Below are 26,937 nucleotides of genomic sequence, written 5' to 3'. Positions count from 1 at the left end.
ATTGGACATTACACCAGTGACAGCAATCTGAGGGTGTTCTACACTGTGCTAAATAGCTGAGGACTGGGGGAGTGGGGGGTGGATTCAATTCCGGGAGTTTTCCGGGAGACGGAACAAAACAGTAGATGGTCTGAAATGCGGGAGACTCCCGGGAAAAACGGGAGTGTTGGCAGGTATGATTGAGTGTCTGTTGAAACACTGACGGCAATGCACTGTGATTTGGCCTCACCTTTGCGCTTTATCTCCTTCACTTGCCATGCTGAAACCCACAGAAACTCCACACACACAAATCGACAGGTGATGTCAACAACAAATTTACAAATTAAGACGTGATTGGACAGGTCTTCGCACGTGCAATGGATGTGAAAGGTAATCGGAAGCGTACAAAGGCGGAACTGCTTTGTTGCAGCTGTCTTTATTAGCAAACCAATATTAATAATGCATATTCTGAACCGCGGATCACAGGGCGCAACAAACCGTGGGGGGACAATGGAACGATAAGTTTTTTTACCGAGAACTGTTGCATCCCTAATTCTCACACTGTTATTTACTTGTTTATTTTATTTTTTGCCTTTTATTTTTGTTTTACCTGCTTTTTGGAACCATCCTTTGCCAAACTTGAACCCCGTCATCACGGTCAACTCCCCTCTGTGTCTAAAGTCCGCTGATTTATGTGGCAAGCCACTGGCAAACTGGTAACAGCGGAAAAGCAGTCAGCTAGAAGCAAGAAACGAAACAGAAGTCGGCGGCGGCGTCATACCGCCTTTTATCGTTTAAAGACGAAATGCAGCCTTACCCAGCTTTGGCTACATAAGTGCATGGCTACATACGTGCTCTCCAGAAATGTATATGGGGGTACGTTTCACAATGAGCCTGTGTTGGTTATTTTTGTGTCGCTCCACATATTGGATTTAGAGCGTACAGAATTTTCAAAATTTCAAATCATTAGCTGTGTTCGAAATTGCATACTTCCCTACTACACAGTATGTGAGCCAAGTAGTATGTCCGAATTCATTGTATTGGAAAAACAGTATGAGAGAACAACCTGGATGACCTAATACTTCTGGTGAGATTCTGTAGTGTGCATCCAATGGATGCTATGTTATCCCATGATGCTACATGAGATAATTCATGAATAGGAGAGAAGCAACACGACTAAGTATAAGTCACGTGATAATGACAAACGGAGGATATAGTACGTACAAATTCTATTCATACTATTTAGAACGTACTTTTCAAACGGTAAATTCAGATGTTTATATGATTCAAATTATTCTGATGCTATTCAAGTCCTGTGAAGAGATGATGTCAAGGTATCCATAATCCTGGACCAGGTCGTATCCTGAGCGTGAGACTGATTCCTGAAAGACCCCAGTGACAGACGAGTCTCCGCATTGATTCTGAAGGGCCAGCCTGTACACCAGCCGGGGACCTCTCCCACCTGCAGCTTCTCCACGATGGACGTCCAGCGTTCTCCAGCCTCCAGCGCCTAGACTGCAGCTCTGCACAAGAAGTTTGGCCAGAGGAGAAATGGTCGTGCCCAACTGAGCCTGATTTCTCTCGAGGTTTTTTCCTTCATTTTCGTCAAGTGGTGAAGTTTGCTTCTCGCCACTGGCTTGCTTTGTTTGGGACTTGTGGAGCTGCGCATCGATGGACTTGCTCTTCAGTGTTCGGATTTCCAACAGTGAAAATTAAACCACACTGAACTGAACTAAACTTAAACTCTGAAAACTGAACTGACAGTTTCAATTTACTAGAATTTCTATGTGAAGCTGCTTTGACACAATCTACATTGTAATAGCGCTATAGAAATAAAGACGATTAGAATAGAATTGAAATGTAGTACCTACTTGAGAAGTACACTGTAAAAAAATATCTCTTATTGAACAGCTTCTGTATTTTGTGACTTTTTCTTTTACTCTTAACTAAAGCTTGATGTGTCATCAATGAAACTAAAACAGAACACAACGTAAAGCTCTTAAACTAAACTATCTTTGGGCATACTTATTCACTCACGATCTTACTCGCATACTGTCTTAGCAAATCTAAAAAAAGCAGGTCTTCCTTGAGATGTTCTTATGTAAGTGCACTTGACCTTTATACGGCCAGTTCAGGAGTATGCCAGTCCAGTCTGGGCAGACTACATAAAGGTCTTTCTGAGAAGTTATGCTATGTTCGCACCAGACGCGGATGATGCGTCAAGTGCGAGTGATTTACATGTTAAGTCAATGCAAAGATGCGAATACACATCCTGCGGCAATAATGACGCAATTAGTGCGAATAAAGCGCAAGGAGTTTAGAATTTTGCGCGATTGATGCGCGAATCGCTCGAGTTGAAAAGTGAAGTTTCATAAACTAATTTCGAGAGGAGCACGTGATATGATTGAGCACGTCTGGCCACTCATCTGTAATCAGTAATAATCCAATCAGAGTGATCCTAGTTTACTTTAAATGGATCATTTTCTCCCTACTGTACTATCTTCGTTTGGAAGAATCCCCCCTTCCACCCTATCTCCTCCTTTTCCTCCCTTTTCTAAAGGGGGAGCTCTCGAGACCTACCTGATCTCGGATCTTCTGATATGCTTATCGACAGGGCGGGAGCCCTGGGCTCAAATATCTCCGAGCTCAGGGTTCTCTCCCGGGACAGCATGCCAAACCTGCTTTATACGCCAAGCATATCTAAGTGGGAACTCTTGAAATCTGAACTTCAGTGGACATTCACGCTGCGTTAACCAGTTATAAGCTTTCTCTTGTAGGGGCGTGATTATGATGTAGCACTTGTTGTTAGTGTCCCGAGGGAAACTCCTCTTGCCAACACTGGACAACAGTTCATCAAACTGGGCTCGGCTCAGTCCAAAGCACTGCTGAAAGCCTCCATCATGCAGGTACAGTTTCTAGAAGAGTTGATGAGCGCACAGAGCTGAGTGCCCCTCTGAATGGATCTAGTGGATCAGACACGACGCTGAACAAATATACACTGTTTTTTAGCTTTCCGAAACCATAGCTACTCTTTCAATAAAATCCATGTTAGCCATTTAGCATCAAAGCTAGAGCCACAGCCCTGCCCATGATGTCAATCCATGTGTATTGTTAAGTGAATTCGATGTGCGAATGAAGTGAGTAAACTCATAATGTTCACGTGCCTATTTATACTTGGATATCATAATTTATACGCGTGTTCTGCGTCTGGTGTAAACACAGCATAAAAGAGGGGCTACAAGAGAGATGCTGTCGGATAATAGGTATTATCAACTTTTCCAACACTGAGTGAAAGGCTTGAGGAAGCCACCATACACCGTACTCTCACTAAAATACTCAATGACATCTTATCACCACTGCTTTGATTTCTGCCCAAGGCTTCAGTGTCATCCTACCTTCTTCGGTGACAATTGCTATACCTAGGAGTAAAACTAAACGCCATGAACTCTCCTTTATTCCTCGTGCTCTAAAATTGTTGTTTGCATAACTTATAGTTAATAGTGTTTGATGTTTTTTAATTATTGTTTTTACTTCGTTTATCATGAAAAACTGTACAAAAGCACGCACATCCCTCTTAACTGGGTGCTCAGCCAAAAACGCAAAAGGTGCAAATTAAATATTCAATCAAAGGCGGCAACACCAAAGCTCCAAAAATACAAATTTATTTAATTAAAAAGGCTGACTCACGCCTTGTGTCAGTCTTTTTAATTTAATAAATTTGTATTTTTGGAGCTTTGGTGTTGCCGCCTTTGATGAATATTTTACTTTGTCATATTTTAGTATTTTTATTAGTCAAATATTAATTTGAGTGTATGTTTGATCTACATCCAACTGAAGTTAACAGTTGGATGTGCCAAAACTTTCTTCAGTTATGCCGAGTTTAGACTGCATGATTTTAACCCCGATTTGGACTCATCAATAGGTTTTATGAAATCACTGACAAATGCCTGAAATCACAGGCAAATCGGTGCTCGTTCAGTATAAACGATCAAGGACGTGATATGAGAGAATCGCCGGTGAGTCGCCAACACCCATGAGATATTTACCATGCTAAATATATGGAGCTGTCGGCGATTCAAAATCATGCAGTGTTCTGATTGAAAATAACATCCGCGATCACCTACAGCCAATAAGAGAGCAGCATTCACTAGTACTGGTACCTGCAGGCCAGCGGGAAGCTGGGGGAGAAGTTAAAAGTGTTCATTTTCAGTTTATTTGGATCCAAAAAAGAACCAGTTTAAATTTGGCAGGAGCACCGTGTCTGTCTGACATGTCATCTGATCAATATCACTATCACGTCGAAAAGTAAAAAAAAAGTTTTTAAAATTGTTAATTCTCTTCAAAAGTCAGGTGAGCAACAAGTTTCTAAAGCCAAAGCCTTCTTTTTCCATTATGTAGTTAATGATGAAAGATATATTACGTGACCTTGTGTCATGTCACCGATGTCCATGTCACTTCTCGCGTTTGTTTGGTTGTGAGACGTAGTTTGGACAAAGTTGTCTGCGATTCTTCCTATTTTAAAGTCATACAGTGTGAACTCTCCTGTCGCCGATCCATCCTACAGTGTAAACACAGCACTGACAGAATTTTACCCCATATAGTCATGCAGTGTGAAAACATCTGTGACACGACTACTTTGAAAATCATGCAGTCTGAACTCGGCATTAAACAAAGAGAAAACTGAAGTCATTGCGTATGGGAACAGAGATGAGGTTCTCAAGGTGAATGCGTACCTTGGCTCTAAGGGTCACACACCAAAAAATAAGGTCACGAATCTTGGTGTGACTCTGGAGTCAGATCTGAGTTTCAATAGTCATGTCAAAGCAGTAACTAAATCTGCATACTACCAAAAACATTGCAAAAATTAAATGCTTTGTTTCCAGTGAAGACTGTTCATGCTTTTATCAGCAGCAGGGTGGATTACTGTAATGGCCTCCTCACTGGCCTTCCTAAAAAGACAGTCAGACAGTTACAGCTCATCCAGAACGCTGCAGCCAGGATTCTGACCAGAAGCAGAAAATCAGACCACATCGCGCCTGACCTCCAGTCTTTGCACTGGCTCCCAGTTACATTCAGAATAGATTTTTAAGTATTTACTTGTCTATAAATCACTATATGGCCTAGGACCTCAATACATTACAGATATGCTCACTGAATACAAACCTAACAGATCACTCAGATCTTTAGGATCAAGTAAATTAGAAATTCCAAGAGTTCAGTCAAAGCAGGGTGAATCGGCTTTAAACTACTAACAGTGCCCCGTTGCTGGAATCAGCTTCCAGAAATGATCAGATGTGCTCCAATATTAGGCACATTCAAATCAAGACTGAAAACACATCTGTTTAGCTGTGCCTTTACTGAATGAGCACTGCGATATGTCCGACAGATCGCACTATTAACCTGTTTTAACACATTTAAATCTGTTTTTAATCACTTTTATTATTTGTTTTTATTTTGTTTTACTTGTCTCTTTTATTCCTGGTTATGTAAAGCCCTTTAAATTGCCACTGTGTATGAAATGTGCTATATAAATAAACTTGCTTTGCCTTGATGCATTTCAGGGAATTATGCTACAATACCCTGTCCTGCCTGTCAAATGTTAACTAAACTAAACTAAATAAAGGCATGGTACTAACACCTAAAATTTTTCATTTTGATGTCAGTGGACCTTTAAAATCACCAATTTAGTGAGTACAAAAAAAAAAAACAGGTATTTGTTCCTGTAGTGTCTTGATTCAATCCTCCTCACAGGTTCATCTGAGGCTTGTAGTAACCGAGGAGGCGTTTGGTAGCGCTTTGTTGCCGCATTTCCCTGGTGATCGGCATCAAAACCATGCCCACCACCAGCACCATTAGTCCAATGGACAGCAGTGCGGGGCCCAGGATATTAGTGGACATGACGGAAACACCGGAGAAGTAGAGTCCGCTCAGCACCATCCCGCAGATCAGCACGCTGCCCCCGGAGGTCATCAGAAGAATGGCGTGCCAGTGGTATTCGCAACTGCCTGGTGGTGGGTGAGGTGTCCAGCTGCTGTCGTGGTGGGACAGGCTGAATACGGTGTTTTCGGAGCGGGGCGTGAGCTGCTCCAGGGGATACGTGGGGGGGCAGTCCCTGAGGGGCAGGTGTTCCGGGACGGACATGTTTTCAGACGTCCCGGCACCTGGTGAAACGCACTGTGATGGCAGAGTCTGGGGGAAGAAGTATTCAAGTATTAACTTTTGCGTATTGTTCAAATCGACTACCCTTTCGTTATGTTTGGGGCCGTTTTTGCCCCATTGACTTCCATTATAAAGACTTTTTTGATTGCAAAGCTATGACAGAATATAATCATGCGTTCTTGATTTGTTGGTGGTTTTCCCTGTTGGGAAGAGGTGAAATGTGTCATTTTTTACTGTTGATCATCAGTTGGCAGCATTAACCCTTCAGATAGGACTGTGCAAAAACGTTTCTGGCTTTTACATGGAGTTCTGTGGAGATAACAGCAGATTATAGTTTGTGTGCAGAAATCCACTTACTATGTTTACTGTGTTCTGAAAACAGAGCCGCTTATTTTGATTTTCTCAGACATATCAAGATAAATGTACAAGGGTCTCTCTCACAAATGTGTGCACACACATATGAAAGCCAGAAACTACGCTTTTTTTGAACTGCAACTGATGATCAAGATTAAAAACTACGAATTGTACCTTTTCCCAACAGAGAAAACCAGCAACATTAAAAAAAAAATGCATGATTATATGGAGTCAATGCTTTGCAATCAAAAAAATCATTAGAAAGGAAATCAATGATACGGTGGCCGAGAGACCTTAACATGCTGCAAATGCAGAAAACACATGCAATTACAAAAAACACCTGCAAATTGAAAAAAGATCGTCATCTGTTTAACAGCACACATGCTGCTAACATAATGCGCTGCATTTTCTCACAACACTCACAAAAACAATGAAAATCTCACTGCAAAACTCAATGGAAATGTTTCAAGGGGACCCAAAAACGTGATGGCCGCCGCTGTGCCATGACTATTGCTCAGTGAAGTTGTAGATGATCTTTGAAAGGTGAGTTTTTTTGTTTGCTTATTTTAACATCCTGATTTCTTTTCATTTGTATTTATTATTCATTCATTGATTTTTCTTTTCGGCTTAGTCCCTTTATTAATCCAGGGTCGCCACAGCAGAATGAACCACCAACTTATCCAGCACGTTTTTATGCAGCGGATGCCCTTCCAGCCGCAACCCATCTTTGGGATCCACACACACTCATTCACAACGGACAATTTAGTTTACCCAATTCACCTGTCCCGCATGTCTTTGGACTGTGGGGGAAACTAGAGCACCCGGAGGAAACCCATGCGAAACGCAGGGAGAACATGCAAACTCCACACAGAAACTGACCCAGCCAAGGCTCGAACAAGCGACCTTCTTGCTGTGAGGCGACAGCACTACCTCCTGTGCCACTGCGTCGCCATTTGTATTTATTAGTAATTGATTAAATAACTATAACCTAAATAGCCAGGTCCGTCATGCTTTAGGGTCCCCTTCAAACATTTCCATTGTGTTCGTGCTATTTAAAGGTGTTGTGAAACAATGCAGTGGGTTCTGGTAAATTGTTTGTGTTGTGAGAAAATGCAGCGATTTTTTTATGTGTTGTGAGGATTTGCAGCAGGTGTGCTGTCAAACAGATGAAGATCTTTTGTAATTGCATGTTTTCTTAAATTGCTGCACATTAAGCTCTCTCGACCACTGTAAAATGGGGCAAAAACAGCCCCCAACATAATGAAAGAGTAGAAAATTGGCCCAGAGTCTATTGAGATTTTGGATTTTCAGATCATTTTGCCAAAATATGTTTCAAAATAAAATTTGTCACCAAAAATCATTCCATTTGCTGAAACTTAAGGCTAGATTAAGCCTCAAAATCAGCTCAAAGTGGATGAAAACATCCCCAAACAGCACACAAGGGTTAATGCTACAAAACTAAATAAATAAACTACAAGTGAATTATTGAAAAAAAGATGTCTGCAAACTATTTATTTGTGTTGATTTTAAACAAATTAAATTTAGTAACGTTCAACTTAATTTGTTTGTTTAAATTCAGCCCAAATAAATCATTTACAATCACTTAACTAAAAAAAGATCGAGTAAATCCAAGGAATCATCTTTGAATCATTTTTTTTCAGTGTAAAATATAAACAAAATACATTCAAACTTAACCTTACGAGCCTATTTAACTTCTATTTCTGACTTTTCTTCTTTCTGACTGTTTGTGTAAGTTAAAACATGATGTTTAACTTATTTTGATAAGTTATATTGAACATAAAACCACATTTTCATGACTTATTGATCATGAATACACTGTTAAAAATGTCTGATACCCCTAAAATATTGAAAAAAGTTGAGTCCAATTAAAGGGATAGTTGACCAAAAATGAAACTTTACATACTAATGTCTCACCCTCAAGGTTTCATATGTTAATGAGTTACAGTTTTTCTCAGTCCCTTTGGTGCATTTCTCACAACACTATTTACATTTGCACAACAGTTAATGCATTCCTCAAAACAGTTAGTCATTTGTGCACATCATAGTCGCAGTTTCTCATTCCTTCCAACTAATTGCAAATGCTTTTGGACATGCATCAATTGCTTTCATACAACTCTCTGCTGTTTATAACATTATCATTTCTTTATGTCATGTCAGTCAAAATGAACTAAACTTGTGAATGCTGAATAGTCATTCCATATAAAAATAAGAGTCCTCATTTCATTACTTGAGCCATTACATACAAAAATGTTGAACTAGTTGTCAAAAGTCAAGCAAACCTTTTTTTTTCCCTAAAAATGTCTCCTAAATTGAACAGACCTGAGTATGTTGTAGGTTCAGATCCAATATACTGCAATATTGTTTACAGTTGTGCACAGCTCTACCCAAAGGATGTTTATGTTTGTTGTAAATAAGGGTGTATTTATTCTTTTGCACAATGCTGTGAATAAATTGGAATTGTAAAGAGCATGTGCAGTAAAAATGTGAAACACACATATTCAGTATCTCATACTCAGATACCTCACTAAACTCAGTGGTGTCTAACTTTACTGTAGTTTTCAAATGACTGTGCAAATAGTATATAGTGCTGTCTTGAGCATTTTCACCAAAATCTGACTTTTTGCATTGGAAAAAAATGAACAGAGTAAACTGCCGTAATGCCATATGATTATCTTGTTCATAAGCAATGGTGTCAGGACTTTTCATCTTGATGACACTGACACTTTCATTGACATCAATACTTGCTTTTGAGGAATGAGCTCTCCATTTTGAGCAAGTGACACGCTTTTGCAGGTTATCAACTAGGGCAGGGGTGTCCAAACTCGGTCCTGGAGGGCCGGTGTCCTGCAGATTTTAGCTCCAACTTGCCTCAACACACCTGCACGGATGTTTCTAGAAAGCCTAGTAAGTGCTTGATTAGCTAGCCCAGGTGTGTCTGATTGGGGTTGGAACTAAACTTTGCAGGACACCGGCCCTCAAGGACCGAGCTTGGACATGCCTGAACTAGGGTTTGCAGTTTGTACCAATTGTTTTGAGAAATGCATTAACTGTTGTGCAAATGTAAATAGTGTTTTGAGAATTGCACCAAAGCCGCTGAGAAAAACTGTAATGACTTTTTTTTTCTGTTGCAGAATGTTAGAAATCTGAAACCATTGACTTGAATAGTAGGAAAAAACAAATAGCATTGTTACAGGTTTTTAGCATTCTTTAAAATATCAGCTTTTGTGTTCAACATTAAAAAAAGAAAATCACGTGAATGATGAGTGACAGAATTTCCGTTTTGAGTGAACTGCCCCTTTAATCTTATTCAACCTAAATTGACACAAAACTGACTTACAATGGTTTGTATGAAATAATAAAACTTAAATAAGATTAAGTTAGAACATGATTAACTTAGTTTAATAGGTTATAATTAATGTTTTCTTGAGTCATTTACTATATAATTGTTTTACAGTAGTGTAAAAACTGTTTGTACAGGAGGATTTTTCACGTTTTCCAAGCCAGAAGGTGAAAATGTATTTATATTACTTAGTAAAATATATGAGGAATCAATTTGTACAAAAGTTTAATACTTATTCTTTCATTGATTGATTTTCCTTCTGCTCATTTCAGAGGTCGCCACCGCAGAATGAACCGACAACTATTCCAGCATATGTTTTATGCAGCTGATGCCTTTCCAGCCAAAACCCAGTACTGGGAAACACCCATACACACACACACTCATACACTACGGCCAAATTAGATTATTCAATTCACCTGTAGTGCATGTGTTTAGACTGTGGGGGAAACCGGAGCACCTGGAGGAAACCCACACCAACATGGGGAGAACATACAAACTCCATACAGACTCGAACCAGCAATCTTCTTGCTGTGAGGCGACAGTGCTAACCACTGAGCCACCCTGTTTAATACTTATTACAGACTGTTGTTAATAATAATAATAATAATAATAATAATAACTGTTTGGTTATTAACAAACATTACAAATAAAGTCCCAAAATAAACATGATGACCGATGTTGAAATTACTGATTGCATAACAGTAAACAACAGTCACACAATATAACATGTACTGTTAATGCGGATTATAATGTAGTAACAACAGTTTATTGTGTGTACAGGACCACACCCTGATCAGCTACTTCACAGCATCACAAACCGCCCATAAGTGGATATTAGACTACAGTAAAAGTGCAGAGAATTTAATGAGGTCTTACCTGACAGATGCGCGAGTGTGTGTGTGTGCGGGGAGTCTCCTCTTATCTGGAGTCTGAAATCAGTCTGATCTGTCAGACGAGCTTCAGTCCTGTCAGCTCATCTGCTGTGAGATGATCCAAGACCTCAGAAGAGTGTGTGTGTGTGTGTGTGTGTGTGTGAGAGAGAGAGAGACAGATAGAGAGAAAGCTAAAGTGCATTAGATAGACACTAAGTGGAATTCTCTCTCTCTCTCTCTCTCTCTCTCATCTTTTTGTTTCTCAGTTTCTCTCAGTTCATTCACTCACAGCTTGACCAGAACAGCTTGAGAATGGCAGACAGAGAAACCGATATATAGAATCATAGATAGATAGATAGATAGATAGATAGATAGATAGATAGATAGATAGATAGATAGATAGACAGACAGAGAGAAAGACGGACGGACGGATGGACGGACGGACGGACGGACGGACGGACAGACAGACAGACAGACAGATAGATAGATAGATAGACAGACAGAGAGAAAGTCTGATGGACGGACGGACGGACGGACGGACGGACGGACGGACGGACGGACAGACAGACAGATAGACAGATAGACAGACAGATAGATAGATATAACGATAGATAGACAGACAGACAGACAGAAAGTCTGATAGACAGATAGACGGACGGACGGACGGACGGACGGACGGACGGACGGACGGACGGACGGACGGACGGACGGACGGACAGACAGACAGACAGACAGACAGACAGACAGACAGACAGACAGACAGATAGATAGATAGATAGATAGATAGATAGATAGATAGACAGACAGACAGAATTGAGCTCAATGAAAAGCAAGGCTCATTTGGTTTCTGTGTTGGTCCTGAAACAGAGGCGAGCCTACATTCAGAGCCTGTCCCGAATGCAGCAGTGAGTCTGTCAGACTGTTTCCAGTCAAGCGGGTCTGTGGGTCACTGCGGGTCACTTCTGCTGCGATTCAGGAAAACAAACATCCAGACTGTTGATATTCAGTCCACCTGCTCACCAGAAACTCATTTCATGCACAGAGGACTGAGGTGCATGCTGGGGGAAAACAGGTCCGATAAAATAGCAAAACTGTTAAATAAATGTGATAAAAGACATTGAAATAGAATTGAAATGTAAACGTAAATCATTTACTGAAACAGAAATTCAAATTAATGTTTAAAAATAGGGCAGCACAGTGGCTCAGTGGTTAGCACTGTCAGCTCACAGCAAGGTGGTCACTGGTTTGAGTCCCGGCTGGGGCATTTGTCATTTCTGTGTGGAGTTTGCCTCTTCTACCCGTGTTGGCATGGATTTCCTCAGCGTGCTCCGGTTTCCTCCCCATTCCAAACATGCGCTATAGGTTAATTGGGTAAGCTAAATTGGCCGTAGTGTGTGTGTGTGTGTGGGGGTGTTTCCCAGTGCTGGGTTGCAGCTAGAAAAGCATCCGCTGCGTAAAACATGCTGGAATAGTTGGCGGTTCATTCATTTTCTTTTCAGCTTAGTCCCTTTATTAATCTGAGGTCGCATTCCAGCGTTTAAACCTGGTGAACTCTGACCTGCGAATTTGCGCCACTTGCTTGCATGAGACCAATTTAAGTCCAAAACATGATTCGTTTATCAGTCGCATCATTTTGTTCTATCCCACCCCTTTTCGCAGGACCGTCCAACAGAATTTTTCATGCACAAACTCTACAGCCAGGATAGTTTTTTTTTTAAATTTACATAAATAAAATACAATATTGATTGATTGATTGATTGATTGATTCATTCATTCTTCTTTGGCTTAGTCCCTTTATTCATCAAGGGTCACCACAGCGGATTGAACTGCCCAACTTATCCAGCTTACCCATCACTGGGAAACACCCACACACTCATTCACACTCATACACACTAAGACAATTCAGCTTACCCAATTCACCTGTACCACATGTCTTTGGACTGTGTGGGAAACCGGAGCACCCAGAGGAAGGCGGTTAATTCGACAATTGATAAATAAGGGACGAAGGAAAATGAATGAATGAATGTTTAGAAATATGGAGTAACAAACCAAAGAATCAAAAAATGTAAACTAATAACATATTAAACAAACTAACTACTAAAAATGAAAAGGCACTTTTATTACCAAACCAAAAAAAACTAAAATATGAAGCACCAAAACTAAAACAAATTAAAGCACATAAATTACTAATATATATATATATATATATATATATATATATATATATATATATATATATATATATATATATATATATATATATATATATATATAAATAAATGTCTTTCTAATTACGTTTTAATATTTTCATATTATTGAACTTCATTATTGATTTTCCAGCTGCAACCCATACACACTCATACACTACGGACAATTTAGCTTATTATTCAGTTCACCTGAAACCAGAGCACCCAGAGGAAACCCACACCAACACGAGGAGAACATGCAAACTCCACACAGAAATGCCAACTGATCACTGAGCTGTGTCGTCCATAATAAAATAAAATATTTTAAAAAATAAATAATTATAGATAGAAATACACATTAAGACCTACTATGAAAGACAGTAAAAATTACAAGTAAAATGAATGACGAAAGTGCAAAAAGCATAAAAATGTAGCACCAAAACTAAAATTGAAAAAAGTAATAAGCTAAGAAAAACAAATTAAAGCACAAAAATTACTAATATATATATATATATATATATATATATATATATATATATATATATATATATATATATATATATATCAAGTTTATTAACTATATACTCAAAAATATGTTCTAAATAAATAAAAACCTAAATTTCATTCATTTTCTTTTCGGCTAAGTCCCTTTATCAATCAGGGGTCTTATCCAGCATATGTTTTATGCAACAGACGCACTTCCAACCGCTGGTCAACACTGGTAAACATCCACACACACCCATACACGGCCAATTTAGCTTATTCCATTCACCTATAGCGCATGTCTTTGGACTGTTGGGGAGACAGGAGCACCAGGAGGAAACCCACACCAACACAGGGAGAACATGCAAACTCCACACAGAAATGCCAATTGATCCAGCCGGGGCTTGAACCAGCAACCTCCTTGCTGTGAGGCGACAGTGCTAACCACTGAGCCACCATGACGCCCACCTAAAATTTATCAACCTAATAATTAAAGAACCTAGATAAATTGTGATTAAACAGAAATATTGAAATCTAATAAAAATAAAGTGTCCAAAAAACACTACTCAAAATATGAATACTGTAATATACATCCATAATAAACTAGTGAAAGCTGTCAGATCCTTAAACAATGACTAATGATATAAATCAATAAACTTAGTAGCAGTATAACCAAATCAAGTATGTAAACAAGTTAAATGTCTTACAATACTTTAGTGTCATTTCAAATAATTAGTTTCTGATAGTTTCATAAAACAAATCAACTGAATGAATCGTCCATGCAAATAAGCCATATTTACCCGCACTCAACACGAGAGGGCAGTAGAGCTTCATTATTAACCGTCTGCTCCATCAAAAACAGCCTGTGTTCTCTCCAAGAGACAATATTCACCACACACACACTCCAGGCTTTCAGCAGTTTATCGACAACTTCCCAAATACCAGCAGCCCTCCTGTAGAGCAGAAGCACAGCAATAAGCAACGACAACAAACCCAACCAGACGTCTCTAATGCTTCACCTCAGCCAAATGGATCCGTCTGGTCGAAACCGTTCAGCATTAAAAATGTGTTTACACAACTTTAAATGCATTTGAACGGCCTTACAGAACTTTCTATTAGTCTACAGTCAAGCCCCAAATCAGTCGTTCCCCAGGCAAATTCTGACTTAGTTACTTTTATTAAACCCGTCGCAGGTTTGCTTATTTTTTGACCGGAAATGACACAGAACGTTTTATAGGTTGTTTTCAATCACGTGGTTCTGGTGACGCGCGAAATTCAGATGGAGGGCACAAGTAAGAAACTGAATGGGAGACATTAAGGAAAGTCCGTATTTTTGGGATTTATACCATATTTCAAAGAAGATATAGATAGATAGAAAATAAGCACATATGTTTGGCATGGTCCTTATATTATGAAAAGGGCCGAGTTTTCTACTGATCTGAAATATATTTGCCTGTAAGTGAGGCGTTTCCCAAAGATGAGTTGCTGCTGGAAGGGCATCCGCAGCGTAAAAATGTGCCGGATAAGTTGGCGGTTCATTCCGCTGTGGCAACCCCGGATTAATAAAGGGACTAAGCTGAAAAGAAAATGAGTGAATGAATGTAAAACGAGCTGTTTTTAACGTTTAAAAATGAATGGAAGTGAATGAGACCGGAAGTTTTGAGCCAAAATGATTCAAATGGCTGCTCCCACTCGTACGCGGAGAATAAGGTGAATATAAGTAACCCAAACAGTATTATTACTCAGGTAAGATTCGAACCCTGGTCGGCAGCATTGTAACGTAATGTGCTGACCACTGAACCACAATGGTTCTGTCATGTCAATGCGTTTGGAATAAAGAATAAAATAAGTATTGAGATTATCCGCAGTATTGAGTATTGATAAGTTATCCGCAAGACTCCTTTAACCACATGATTACGCTCTAATGATGGCTCAATCTTTTTCTCAGTTCTATAGATTTCTGATCAAGTTATGTCAGATTTATTAATGTAGTGAATCATTTGATTTTAATTGACCAGGCCTAATAACTATTAATTTAATTTTTGCCGCAACACGCTGGATCGGGCCCCCCTGAAATCTGATCAGGCACCTCATTTTACCGATCCCCCTCCTCAACCGCCCTCCTCCCCTGTCCGCTGTTTTCTTTCACTTCCGCGACTCTCCAACCCTCTTCACTTTCGTCATGTATTTTCATTATATTTGCTCACAGGGCTGCAAGAAAATAAATAAAAAGAGCGGAGCTGCGGTAAAATAATACTAAGTAATAATAATAAGAGTGAGGTTGTGATAGAATAAATAAATAAATGAAAAAAGTGTGACTGCTGAGAGTGCAAGCAGCTAGGGACACCGGGAATTCTCCCGGTCCTCCCGATTAGCCAATCCGGGCCTGTATGACAGTTTAGTTCAAGTAAAGGTCTATACAGTGGTTCTCAACCATTTTTGCCTGAGATATTATAAGCCCCCCTCCGCATTTAATGATATTATCGCTCATGTAAGTTTGCAGTAAACAAACGATATGTTTATTACTATAGATATGTTTACGCACAAATAATAGTCTAATGTAAAATATGAAAGCAGAACATCAGTAATCCATTTGTTTTGATACACTTTCCGGTATTGGGGATCAGTCGTCTGCAAATGTCTTATTAATTTGGATGGCCTCATGCATTTGTTAGCAAGAACTTTGGTGCAGATAATTGACTGTGGCTGGGTCAGGGACTCTTTGCTTCGAGACAACAGAATAAAACCATAGTTCAGGTAACTATCATGGTATTTCCTCCATTTCGTGTTTCCAGCATTGCTAGCGATGCGACACAAATCATTTGGAGCTTCTGGGTCCAGTATGCTTGGGCCATTACTATTGCTGAAGGCGAATCAGTGAGATTCTGTCTTTTTTTGTGGAGGACGAGTTACAAATTTTGTCCATTTTTGGTCAGCCAGGGGATAAAATGAACTTAGGCAACATGATCGTTCTCCTTATTATATTTGATTTTTTTTGTTCTGTCGATGAACTTAACAAACATTTACCACTGCTGCGCATCTGGATGTGAACGTTACGGTCAGGGCCGAAACAAACTGAACTGGTGCTCTAGGCAAACGGCAATCACACCGCCCTCAACCCGAAAGGAAAAATGGTAGTGACCGGTTCGTGAAGTGAAGGACCGAGGGGGTTGGGGGTAAACATGTGGGTGTCGCGGAAACTGCCCTCACTACTCTGCCGCCCTAGGCAGCCACCTATGTCGCCTCTATGGATGCACCAACCCTGGTTATGGTTGTTTATTCCACCAAAACGCCAGTTAAGACTTGGATTATTGCTAAACAACATTGAGATTTTGTTGCAGAGATTACATGGCAGGTACGTTATTTATATTCTCTTGGATTTTGTATGTGTTGGTGTTTGTATCTGATTTTTATACGCATAGCTAAGCCTGTAATCTTAATTGGTGCTGTCAAATGAATTATCTCATTAAAAAAAGTTTGTATACATTGATATTTAAATGAATAAATGTTTATTACACACTGCCTTGCCTGTTTTTAGCCAGTCTCTTTAACCTTTCCCCCTTTATAAGTCTATAAATGCTGTTCAGCACTTCTTAATTTGGCAGATTTAAACAATTATAAACAACATGAAACAGAAACATTTTCATTTTCTGATAGCGATTCCTATGTAGAAGAACCACTTCCTGCCCTTTATCTGGATTTTGCGTGTCTTCAATGACGTCATGTGAAAACAACCTATTTTAAGTGCTTCATACAAAAGCTCATGTTCACCACTGAATTAAAAATGGTTATTATGAACTGTTGTCTCAGAAAAGTGACTTTATTTCATGCAATTGTGACTTTACGTCTCAGAATTTGGAATTTATATGTCACAATACTGATCTAACTTGCAATTTCAAGTTTACAGCCCACATTTTTTATTCAGTGGCGGGAATAGGCTTCTAAAGTTTCAGGGTTAATTAATGTGTTGGTGCTCTATGCATAAGGAATTCTTCAAGAAATATATACACTACCAGACAGTAGTTTGTTGTTGATTTTAGTTGTAAGAACAACAAATAATAACTTGACCTCTAATTGATCATTTGAAAAAGTGGCAGAAGGTCGATTTTTCAGATGAATCATCTGTTGAACTGCATCCCAATCATCTCAAATACTATAATAAAAGTCCTATTGGAACCTGCATAGACCCAAGATTCTCATAGAAATCAGTCAAGTTTGGTAAAGGAAAAATCATGGTTTGGGGTTACATTTAGTATGGGGTCGTGCGAGTGATCTGCAGAGTGGATGGAAACATCAACAACCTGAGGTATCAAGACATTTATGCTGTCCATTACATTACAAACCACAGGAGAGGGCAAATTCTTCAGCAGGTTATCGCTCCTACTCATACTTCAGCCTCCACATCAAAGTTCCTGAAAGCAAAGAAGGTCAAGGTGCTCCCGGATTGGCCAGCTCAGTCTCCAGTTTTGAACATTATTGAGTATGTCTGGAGTAAGATGAAGGAGAAGGCACTGAAGATCAATCTAAATAATCTTGATGAACTACCCTGCAATTGTATTTTAATAAAATCTTCATAATAAAATGTATAATAAAACATAATATTATAACATTTATGATAAAAATATTTAAAACAAGACTGGTCTAAAAGAAAAGAAGCTACGCTCTTTGTTCACGGTAGTTTTATAGTTCCAGTCATTTTAATGAAAGAAAAGAAAATTAAACTATAAATATTTACATTTTCTAAGTGTTAAAATGTCCTTCGGTTTATTCTGCAATATCTGTAAAACCATAAAATTATCTAAAATAAAGGATCTCTGTTCTGCTGCACACTGTAATTGTATATATATATCTAATAATTTCAGTGACTTTCTTTATTAAAGCATGGCAGACGTTTCTTTTTCCACACCATAGATCATTTTTTCCCATTGTCCTATTATAACAGCAGAGAGAAGGTGTCCAAATGTGAAAGTGAGTCCCGCAGAGATTAACAGCTATAGTTAGGTTCAGATTGTAGTTAGTCTTATGTGAGTCAGTGCAGTTCTGTGATGATAAAGTCATTAAGAAACCCCTTGAGCTCATGAAACCTCCGACACTTCACCGGCTGTTCTTTCAGGACTGAGTTTTACCGTCATTCTTCACGGGCGGCTCGTTTTTATGAGCGGTGTAAAAAATCATCTGCGGTCACACCGATCAGCACACCGCCATCGCTTATGATGATGAACGCACAGATTTAGGGCTGTGCATTAAGTCAGGGTTAAAGTACATCCAGGAGGTAGTTATCAGTGAATTTGGCTTATTCGGAAGCCCGACATACAGGAAAAGTCAGGATTATTCACCTTCCAGCTGTGATTTTTTAAAATAAACTGTTAAATATTTCCTAAATTATGTTTAACAGAGTAAGGAAATTTTCACAGTATTTCCTATAATATTTTATCTTCTTATTTGTTTCATTTCGGCTAGGATAAAAGCAGTTTTTAATAAAAAAAAAAAAAAATTAGGTCAATATTATTACCCCCCAAGCAGTATATATATTTGATCGTCTACAGAACAAACCACCGTTTGACACACACAGTGACTTGCTTTATTACCCCAATTGACCTAATTACCATTGTTACCATTGTTGTCTTTAAATGTCACTCTAAGCTGAATACTAGTATCTTGATAAATGTCTAGTGAAATAATATGTACCCAGCAGGCACCCAACGTCATAAGACGTTATTAATATTAGGTTTGATTTAGGTAGTGATGTCAGGTGACCAAATTTCAATGTGTAGCCAGGACAATGTTATTTTGATGTCTAATTACGACATCAAATGACGTTGATATTTGGTTGATTTTATGTTGTGTTGAAAAGTGACCAAAATCCAACATCTGATAGATGTCATAGTGGTAAAGTCCACACAACATCAAGCTGTAACGTCATTAGATGTTGATATTTGGTTGATTTTAGGGTGGATGTTGGACACTGATGTCAGTCCGATGTTGGGTTTTGATGTCAACACTTTCATTCTTAAACAAAATGCAATGTCCCTACGACTTTTGGTACAACATCAATCTGACATCATGTTAACATCCTGTGCCTGCTGGGTACTGTCATGGCAAAGATAAATGAAGTCAGTTATTATAAATGAGTTATTAAAACTATCATGTTTAGGAATGTGTTGAAAAAATATTCTTTCCTTTAAACAGAAATTTGGGGAACGAAATATACAGAGGGCGCTAATAATTCAGGAGTGCTCATAGCTGTATAAGACCAAAGGGTGTATTTTGTGAGAACAACCGCCTGCATGTACTTTATCCTGTTTATCACAAGGCTGCTTGCAACAAAACATAAAAATTAGCCACAAAGCTTAGCTCTGGGCGGTACAAGTTTATTAATTCTTAAATTAAATGCAAAGCTGACAGAACTAAAAACAGCTGATGGAGTATATTTAAATATATATATATATATATACTATAATTTAGAGCTCTTTAATCGGTCACAAGATGGCACCAAATAGCCAAAAGCGCAAAGCTGACAGAAATGAAACTGGCTGATCTTATTTAGCAATGTTTTTATTTTTATGTTACACCTTTAATCATTCATCATTTGTTGTTGATCTTATATTTTAACATTTTTAATCAAACCCTGAAGTTCTAAATAAAGTGATAAATGTGATCACGTATGAAGTACAGTTAAAGCAGATTTCTTCAACCCATTTCTAAACATAATAGCTTTAATAACTCATCTCTAATAACTGATTTATTTTATCTTTGCCATGATGACAGTAAATAATATTTGACTAGATATTTTTCAAGACACTTCTATACAGCTTAAAGTGACATTTAAAGGCTTAATTAGGTTAATTATGTTAACTAGGCAGGTTAGGGTAATTAGGCAAGTTATAGTATAACGATGGTTTGTTCTGTAGACTAGCGAATAAAAATATAGCTTAAATGGGCTAATAAGTTTTAACTGCTTTATTGTAACAAAAATAAAAAAATAAGACTTTCTCCAGAAGAAATAATGTTATCAGACATACTGTGAAAATTTCCTTGCTCTGTTAAACATCATTTGGGAAATATTAAAAAATTCTAAGGGGGGCTAATAATTCTGACTTCAACTGTACATTTTCTGAGTAAACTGAGTAAAGGAATTGTCCTTTTACATGTGGTCAGTATAAAGGTAATAATAATTATTAGGTAATAATATTTTAGTTTCTTTTTAGAAATGTAATGCAGGCAGGGCTGACGTGTCCATAGAGGTGGTAGAGTAATTAGGGGGTCCTCACTTTTGTCCACGACAAACACCCAACGCAGCCCCACACTCCCCGATCCTCACTTTCATCTCCGACAGGTCCCATGAAATTAAAATAAAGCTTTTTAGATGTTAGTATCAGTATTGTTATGTTTTAAGATATTTATTATCTAGTGTGCTCCAAAACAGTGACACAATTCACATCTAGAAGTTATAAACCTGATATAAACATCCAAAGCTTGATTTTTTTTCACGTCAGCTCATACTTCAGTTTCGCATCAAACCATGATTAATCAAATGCTCATTTGCTTTTCATTTGATGCACTTGAGCTCAACCACCCTCACTGGCAGAACACTATTGGCTGTTTTAAAAAAAAGGGGAGGAGCTACTCTATGTCCTACAATTTCTTTATGTTTTGGTTCAGATTACATCACATATTTAATAAAATTGCACATTTCAAAGCACTTTGCGAGGCCCTTAACTGCAAACCCCTGAAAGAGATCTGTTCTGAAAGAGATCAAGCCTCAGGCAGGTAAAGAAAATAATGCAAAACTAACTCAAAAGTAACGTAACACAATACTTACCCATGAAAAATAACTAAATAAAGCAACTAGTTACTTTTTGGGGAGTAACTCAATGCATTAAGGAATGTAGACATGGTCAAGACAATCTGCTGCAGTTCAAACCAGAAAGCTTGAGTATTTCAGAAACTGCTGATCTACTTGGATTTTCACGCACAACTATCTCTAGGATTTACAGAGAATGATCGAAAAAAGAGAATCTGCAACAACTGCGTGATGCTATCATGTCAATATGGACCAAAATCTGTGAGGAATGTTTCCAGTACCTTTAAATCTATGACATGAAGGATTAAGGCTACCTAATTAAGGTGTACCTAATAATGTGGCTGGTGAATATATATTGTTATCAGGATATGAGATGATGTATATGGTGATTTGATATTTTTTGCCATATAAAAATCTTTTTAGGGGTTTTCACCTTTATTGTGATCGGACAGTGGAGATTTAGAGACAGGAAAGTATGGGCAGCAGAGATAGGGGAAGGGTCGGCAAAGGACCTCTAGCTGGGAATCAAACTCGGGTTGCTGTGAACACCTAGGTGCCATGTGTCGACGCACTAACCACAAGGCTATTGGCGCCGACAGAGTTTTTTGTCATATTGTTCAGGGCTGTGCTAATGCTGCTGTCATTTGTTTGGCAGTTTGGCTTATTCCCAAAGACTGATGTCTGCGTTCAGACATGTTGACATTGCAAATTCAGTTAAAGGAAAAACATAACAATCCGCATCAAACAAAGCAGTTGCACCGATACAAACTCAAATAAATCTTCAAAACAGAGAGATAGAGAGAGAGAGATTTCCTGTTTCTCTTCACAGCAGCACAAAAAGCCCTGCAGTCACACAGATAACCCGATAAATCTGCTCAAAATCAGACAAATCACCCTGTGTGCCAAAACTAGCAGCTCATGACAGGACTGAAGAGAAAAAAGCTACACAACTGTGGCAACAATCGTCAATCATAACACACAAAAACGACGTATGCCTATATTTAAAGGTGCCCTATAATGAAAATCCAAGGTATAGTAGAATAATAAAAGATCAGTATAAGGAAATGCGTATACTGTGAGCCTCAGACTCCACTGTTTCCTCATTCTCATGTAAATTCCACAAGTGTAAAACCCTGGTGGACAACAGGCCAATCAGAAGACAAAAAAAACTGTGATGAGACTCACCGGCCATGCCCTCCTCATTTGCATGTATGCCTACTTTAGGTCATTCATCCGGACCTGACGAGCAGCTGACATCATCAAGAGAACACGACTCATATGCTGCTCTGAGTTCATACAAGGGCTCTGAAATCATTGTTATGCACACCACAGGCTGTGTTTGGTAAGCCAAACATTTTCTAGTGAGACAATAGTAATAACTTTTCTCCCTTAGATATTTTAAGCGTATATTACACTTGCTATGTATGTGCGACTTTCATTTTGAAAATGAGCGCGGCAAATTATTTACTGAGCGTTACTGGGCAATGACAGCACGAGACATATTTTGAACTCACCTCCGGACACAAAATGAAGGATTTACCAACACAATCTCACGGCAATTCGTAACTTTTTGATTTAGTGGCTAATTCGTATGTATTCGTACGATCTAATTCGTACGATTTAGTATGATTTGCTCATCCCCCAATGACGGTTGGGTTTAGGTGTGGGGTTAGGTGCCACGCCTCCTTTTTAAAATCGTACAAATTTGTACAAATTAGCCACTAAACTGACAAAACGTAAAATACTTATGTTTTCTCGTGAGATCAGGCTGGATTTACAGGTTACACATTTATTCATCTCCACCAGTGGTGGAAAGAGTTACTTGCCTAAAAATGTAGTGTAGGTAGAGTGAAAAGTATCAGTTGTAAATATTACTCAAAGTATGAGTAAAAAGTAGCCCTTTTAAAAGTACTCAAGATTAGTGAGTAGTTAGTATTACACGGTTAAAAGCTGATGCATTTACATGTAATTTGTGGATGTGTGTATACGTAACATTCTGTTCAGCATTCTGTTCAGCAGGCACACAACGTCATAAGACGTTAATATTAGGTTAGATTTAGGTTGTGATGTCAGGTGACCAAAATTCAATGTCTTGCCAGCGTCTAAGGACAATGTTATTTTGATGTCCAATAATGATGACAAATGACGTTGATATTTGGTCAATTTTAGGTTGTTAGAATGTAACCAAAATCCAACGTCGAGCCAGCATCTTAAACCAACATCATATTGACGTCAAATACTGACATTTATTCATCAGGTATGGCAACCAAAATCCAACATCTGATAAATGTCAATAGTTGTAACGTCCACACAACGTCAAGCTGTTACATCATTAGACGTTGGTATTTGGTTGGTTTTAGGTTGGACGTAGGACATTGACGTCAGCCTAACATTGAGTTCTGACGTCAACACGATTTTCATTTCCAAACAAAATGCCACGTCCCCATGACATTGGGGTACAACATCAATCTGACGGCATGTTTACATCTTGTGCCTGCTGGCTGTTTAAGCCATTTAGGTCATCATACAGTTAACATCGGTCATCTTCTCATCAGTGACCTGCATCTAAACAGTCTCTGGGTCAATGCATGTAAAGACTTTGGACATCTTCTTGGACACGTTGAATACTTCCAAACAGTTTGCTGCAATTATAAATCGCCCATGTCTTGAGGTAGTTCATTATGATACGATTTACTTTCTCTGTGTGATTTGATTGGACTCGCAGGACTGATTTTTCTAATTCCCATAATCAAGAAGTAGTGACAGCAGGTTAAAGGAAAGTAGTGGAGAAAAAAGTACAGATACAGCACTAAAAATGTACTCAAAGGAAAGTAAAGGTGCACATTTATAAAACTACTCAGTAAATTACAATTTCTGAGAAAAACTACTTAATTACAGTAATCTGAGTATTTGTAATTCATTGCTTTAAACCACTGATATCCATTATGAAGAGGCATCAGATATGTTTAGTTACATCTTTTGCTAATTTATCGTGTTTATTGTGAAATTTGATGTGTATGTTTCAACAAACATCTGTAGACTGCTGAATCGTGTCAAATCATTCAGCTCAACTGTCATATGTTCATGCAGAGTTTGATACTAAGAGGTTGATACTACCTTCTGATTCTAGGAGTATTTTTTGGAGTAACAAATGAGCTTATAAAACAGCTTCTGGAGATTTTTGAGCTTACCGAAGCCATAAGCCTACTATGTAGATATCAGAGAACAATTTAACTTATTAAACCAATGAAGTTTATGGCATCTTCAAGTGTTATTTTTAAACTAAAGTGTCCTCACACTCGAATCCAATAACAATAACCTGATGGAATTGCTTACAAGCTACTTTTTTGTGTGCTGATAAACCAGTTGTAAAATGCAAGGGCCAACATAATTCTTCCAGCTTTAAAGAGCACAAAATTTAAAGTGACAGATTTCATAGATAAGTGGCAGGACAACTTCCCAATCCAGAATTATTATTATTTTGGCATATTTTTAAATGACTCAATTTTTTATGCTGGAATGAATTCTCTCCAGTTTGGAAAATGTAATAAAGCAATATCTAAAGCTTTGTAACTGCAGCAAACCGCAGTGAGAGCTATTGTTATCTACAAATGACAAAAACATTGAACAGTGAGAACCTTCCTAGGAGTGGCCGGCCAAAATTACCACAAGAGCGCAGTGAAAACTCATCCAAGGGGTCACAAAAGACCCAAAACAACATCCAGAGAACTGCAGTCCTCACTTGCCTCAGTTAAGATGAGTGTTCATGACTCCACAATAAGAAAGAGACTAGTCAAAAATAGTTTGCATGGCAGATTTCCAAGATGAAAAGGCTCAGTTTTGCCAAAAAACATCTTGATGATTCCCAAGTCTTTTGGGAAAATGCTCTGTAGACTGATGAGACAAAAGCTGAATGTTTTGGAAGGTGTCTGTCCCATTATGTGTGGTGTAAAAGTAACTGCATTTCAGAAAAAGAACATCATACCAACAGTAAACTGCGGTGGTGGTATTGTGATGGTCTGGCTCTGTTTTGCTGCTTTAGGACTTTGAAGATTTGCTGTATTAATTGGAACCATAAATTTTGTTGCTCACCAAAATATCCTAAAGGAGAACTTCCGGCCGTCTGTTAGAGCACACCAGCAACTCCACTTCTGTATGGCTGAAGAATATGAAAATGAAAACTTTGGAGTGGCCTGATCAAAGTCCATACCTGAATCCAAATGAGATGCTGTGGGATGACCTTAAAAAATGTAGTTCATGCTCAAAAACTCTCTAATGTGGCTGAATTACAGACATTCTGCAAAGATGAGTGGGCCAGAATTCCTCCACAACTCTGAAACAGACTCATTGCATGTTATCAAAAACACTTGATTGCAGTAGTTTCTGCTAGGGGTGGCACAAGCAGTTATTAGCTTTAGGGGGCAAACACGTTTTCACACAGGCCTATGTAGTTTTGTATTTTGTTTTCTCTTTATAATCAAAACCTTCATTTCAAAACTGCATGATGTGTTAACGTGTTATCTTTGACTAATATTGATGTTTTCTGATGATCTAAAACATTAAAGCAGGGGTGTCCAAACTTGGTCCTGAAGGGCTGGTGTCCTGCTAAGTTTAGCTCCAACTTGCTTCAACACACCTGCCAGGAGGTTTCCTGTATATCTAGTAAAGGCTTGATTAGCCGGTTCAGGTGTGTTTGATTAGGGTTGGAGCATTAAAGTGTGATAAATGAGCAAAAAAAAAAAAAGGAAGTCAGTGAGGGGCAAACACATTTTCTAATCAGCCAATCACATGGCAGCAACTCAATGCAACTCAGTTACAACCGAGGTATGCAGAAGAGCATCTCTGAACGCACAACACGTCCCACCTTGAGGCGGATGAGCTACAGCAGCAGAAGAACATGCCGAGTGCCACTCCTGTCAACTAAGAAAAGGAAACTGAGGCTACAATTCACACAGGCTCACCAAATTAAACAATAGAAGATTGGGAAAACGTTGCCTGGTTTGATGAGTCTCGATTTCTGCTGCAACATTCAGATGGTAGGGTCAAAGTTTGGCGTCAACAACATGAAAGCATGGATCCATCCTGCCTTGTATCAACGGTTCAGGCTGGTGGTGGTGGTGTAATGGTGTGGGGGACATTTTCTTGGCACACTTTGGGCCCATTAGTACCAATTGAGTTTCGCGTCAATGCCACAGCCTACCTGAGTATTGTTGCTGACCATGTCCAAATCTTTATGATCACAGTGTACCCATCTTCTGATGGCTACTTCCAGCAGGATAACGCACAAAGTCATAAAGCGTGAATCATCTCAGACTGGTTTCTTGAACATGACAATGAGTTCACTGTACTCAAATGGCCTCCACAGTCACCAGACCTCAATCCAATTGAGCACCTTTGGGATGTTGTGGAATGGGAGATTAGCATCATTGATGTGTAGTCGACAAATCTGCAGCAACTGTGTGATGCTGTCATGTCAATATGGAGCAAAATCTCTGAGGAATATTTCCAGTATCCTGTTGAATCTATGCCACGAATGATTAAGGCAGTTCTGAAGGCAAAAGGGGGACCAACCTGGTACTAGTTAGGTACTAAGGTGTACCTAATAAAATGGCCAGTGAGTCTATGTAAAGTATATGTGAGAGGGGCAATAAACTACGAGTAAAGCTGCCAGATTTCTGTATGAACAGTGCATTTTATTTAAATGTTCTGATAAAGTTTTTCTGAGATATTTACTATACT

General features: G+C 38.7%; 1 protein-coding gene across 1 annotated transcript; it reads right to left on the bottom strand.

Annotated features, from left to right (window-relative positions):
• Positions 1-5,724: 5,724 nt before the first annotated feature.
• LOC130216563 (phosphoinositide-interacting protein-like) lies at positions 5,725-6,120 on the bottom strand. Its single transcript, XM_056448461.1, has one exon. It carries the CDS (start codon positions 6,118-6,120, stop codon positions 5,725-5,727), a length of 396 nt encoding a protein of 131 aa, XP_056304436.1.
• Positions 6,121-26,937: the final 20,817 nt, after the last annotated feature.

Source organism: Danio aesculapii, chromosome 3 (genome assembly GCF_903798145.1).
Source record: "Danio aesculapii chromosome 3, fDanAes4.1, whole genome shotgun sequence".
NCBI lineage: Eukaryota > Metazoa > Chordata > Actinopteri > Cypriniformes > Danionidae > Danio > Danio aesculapii.
Note: the sequence above shows the minus strand (reverse complement) of the source record. Positions and strands in the feature narration are given on the sequence as shown.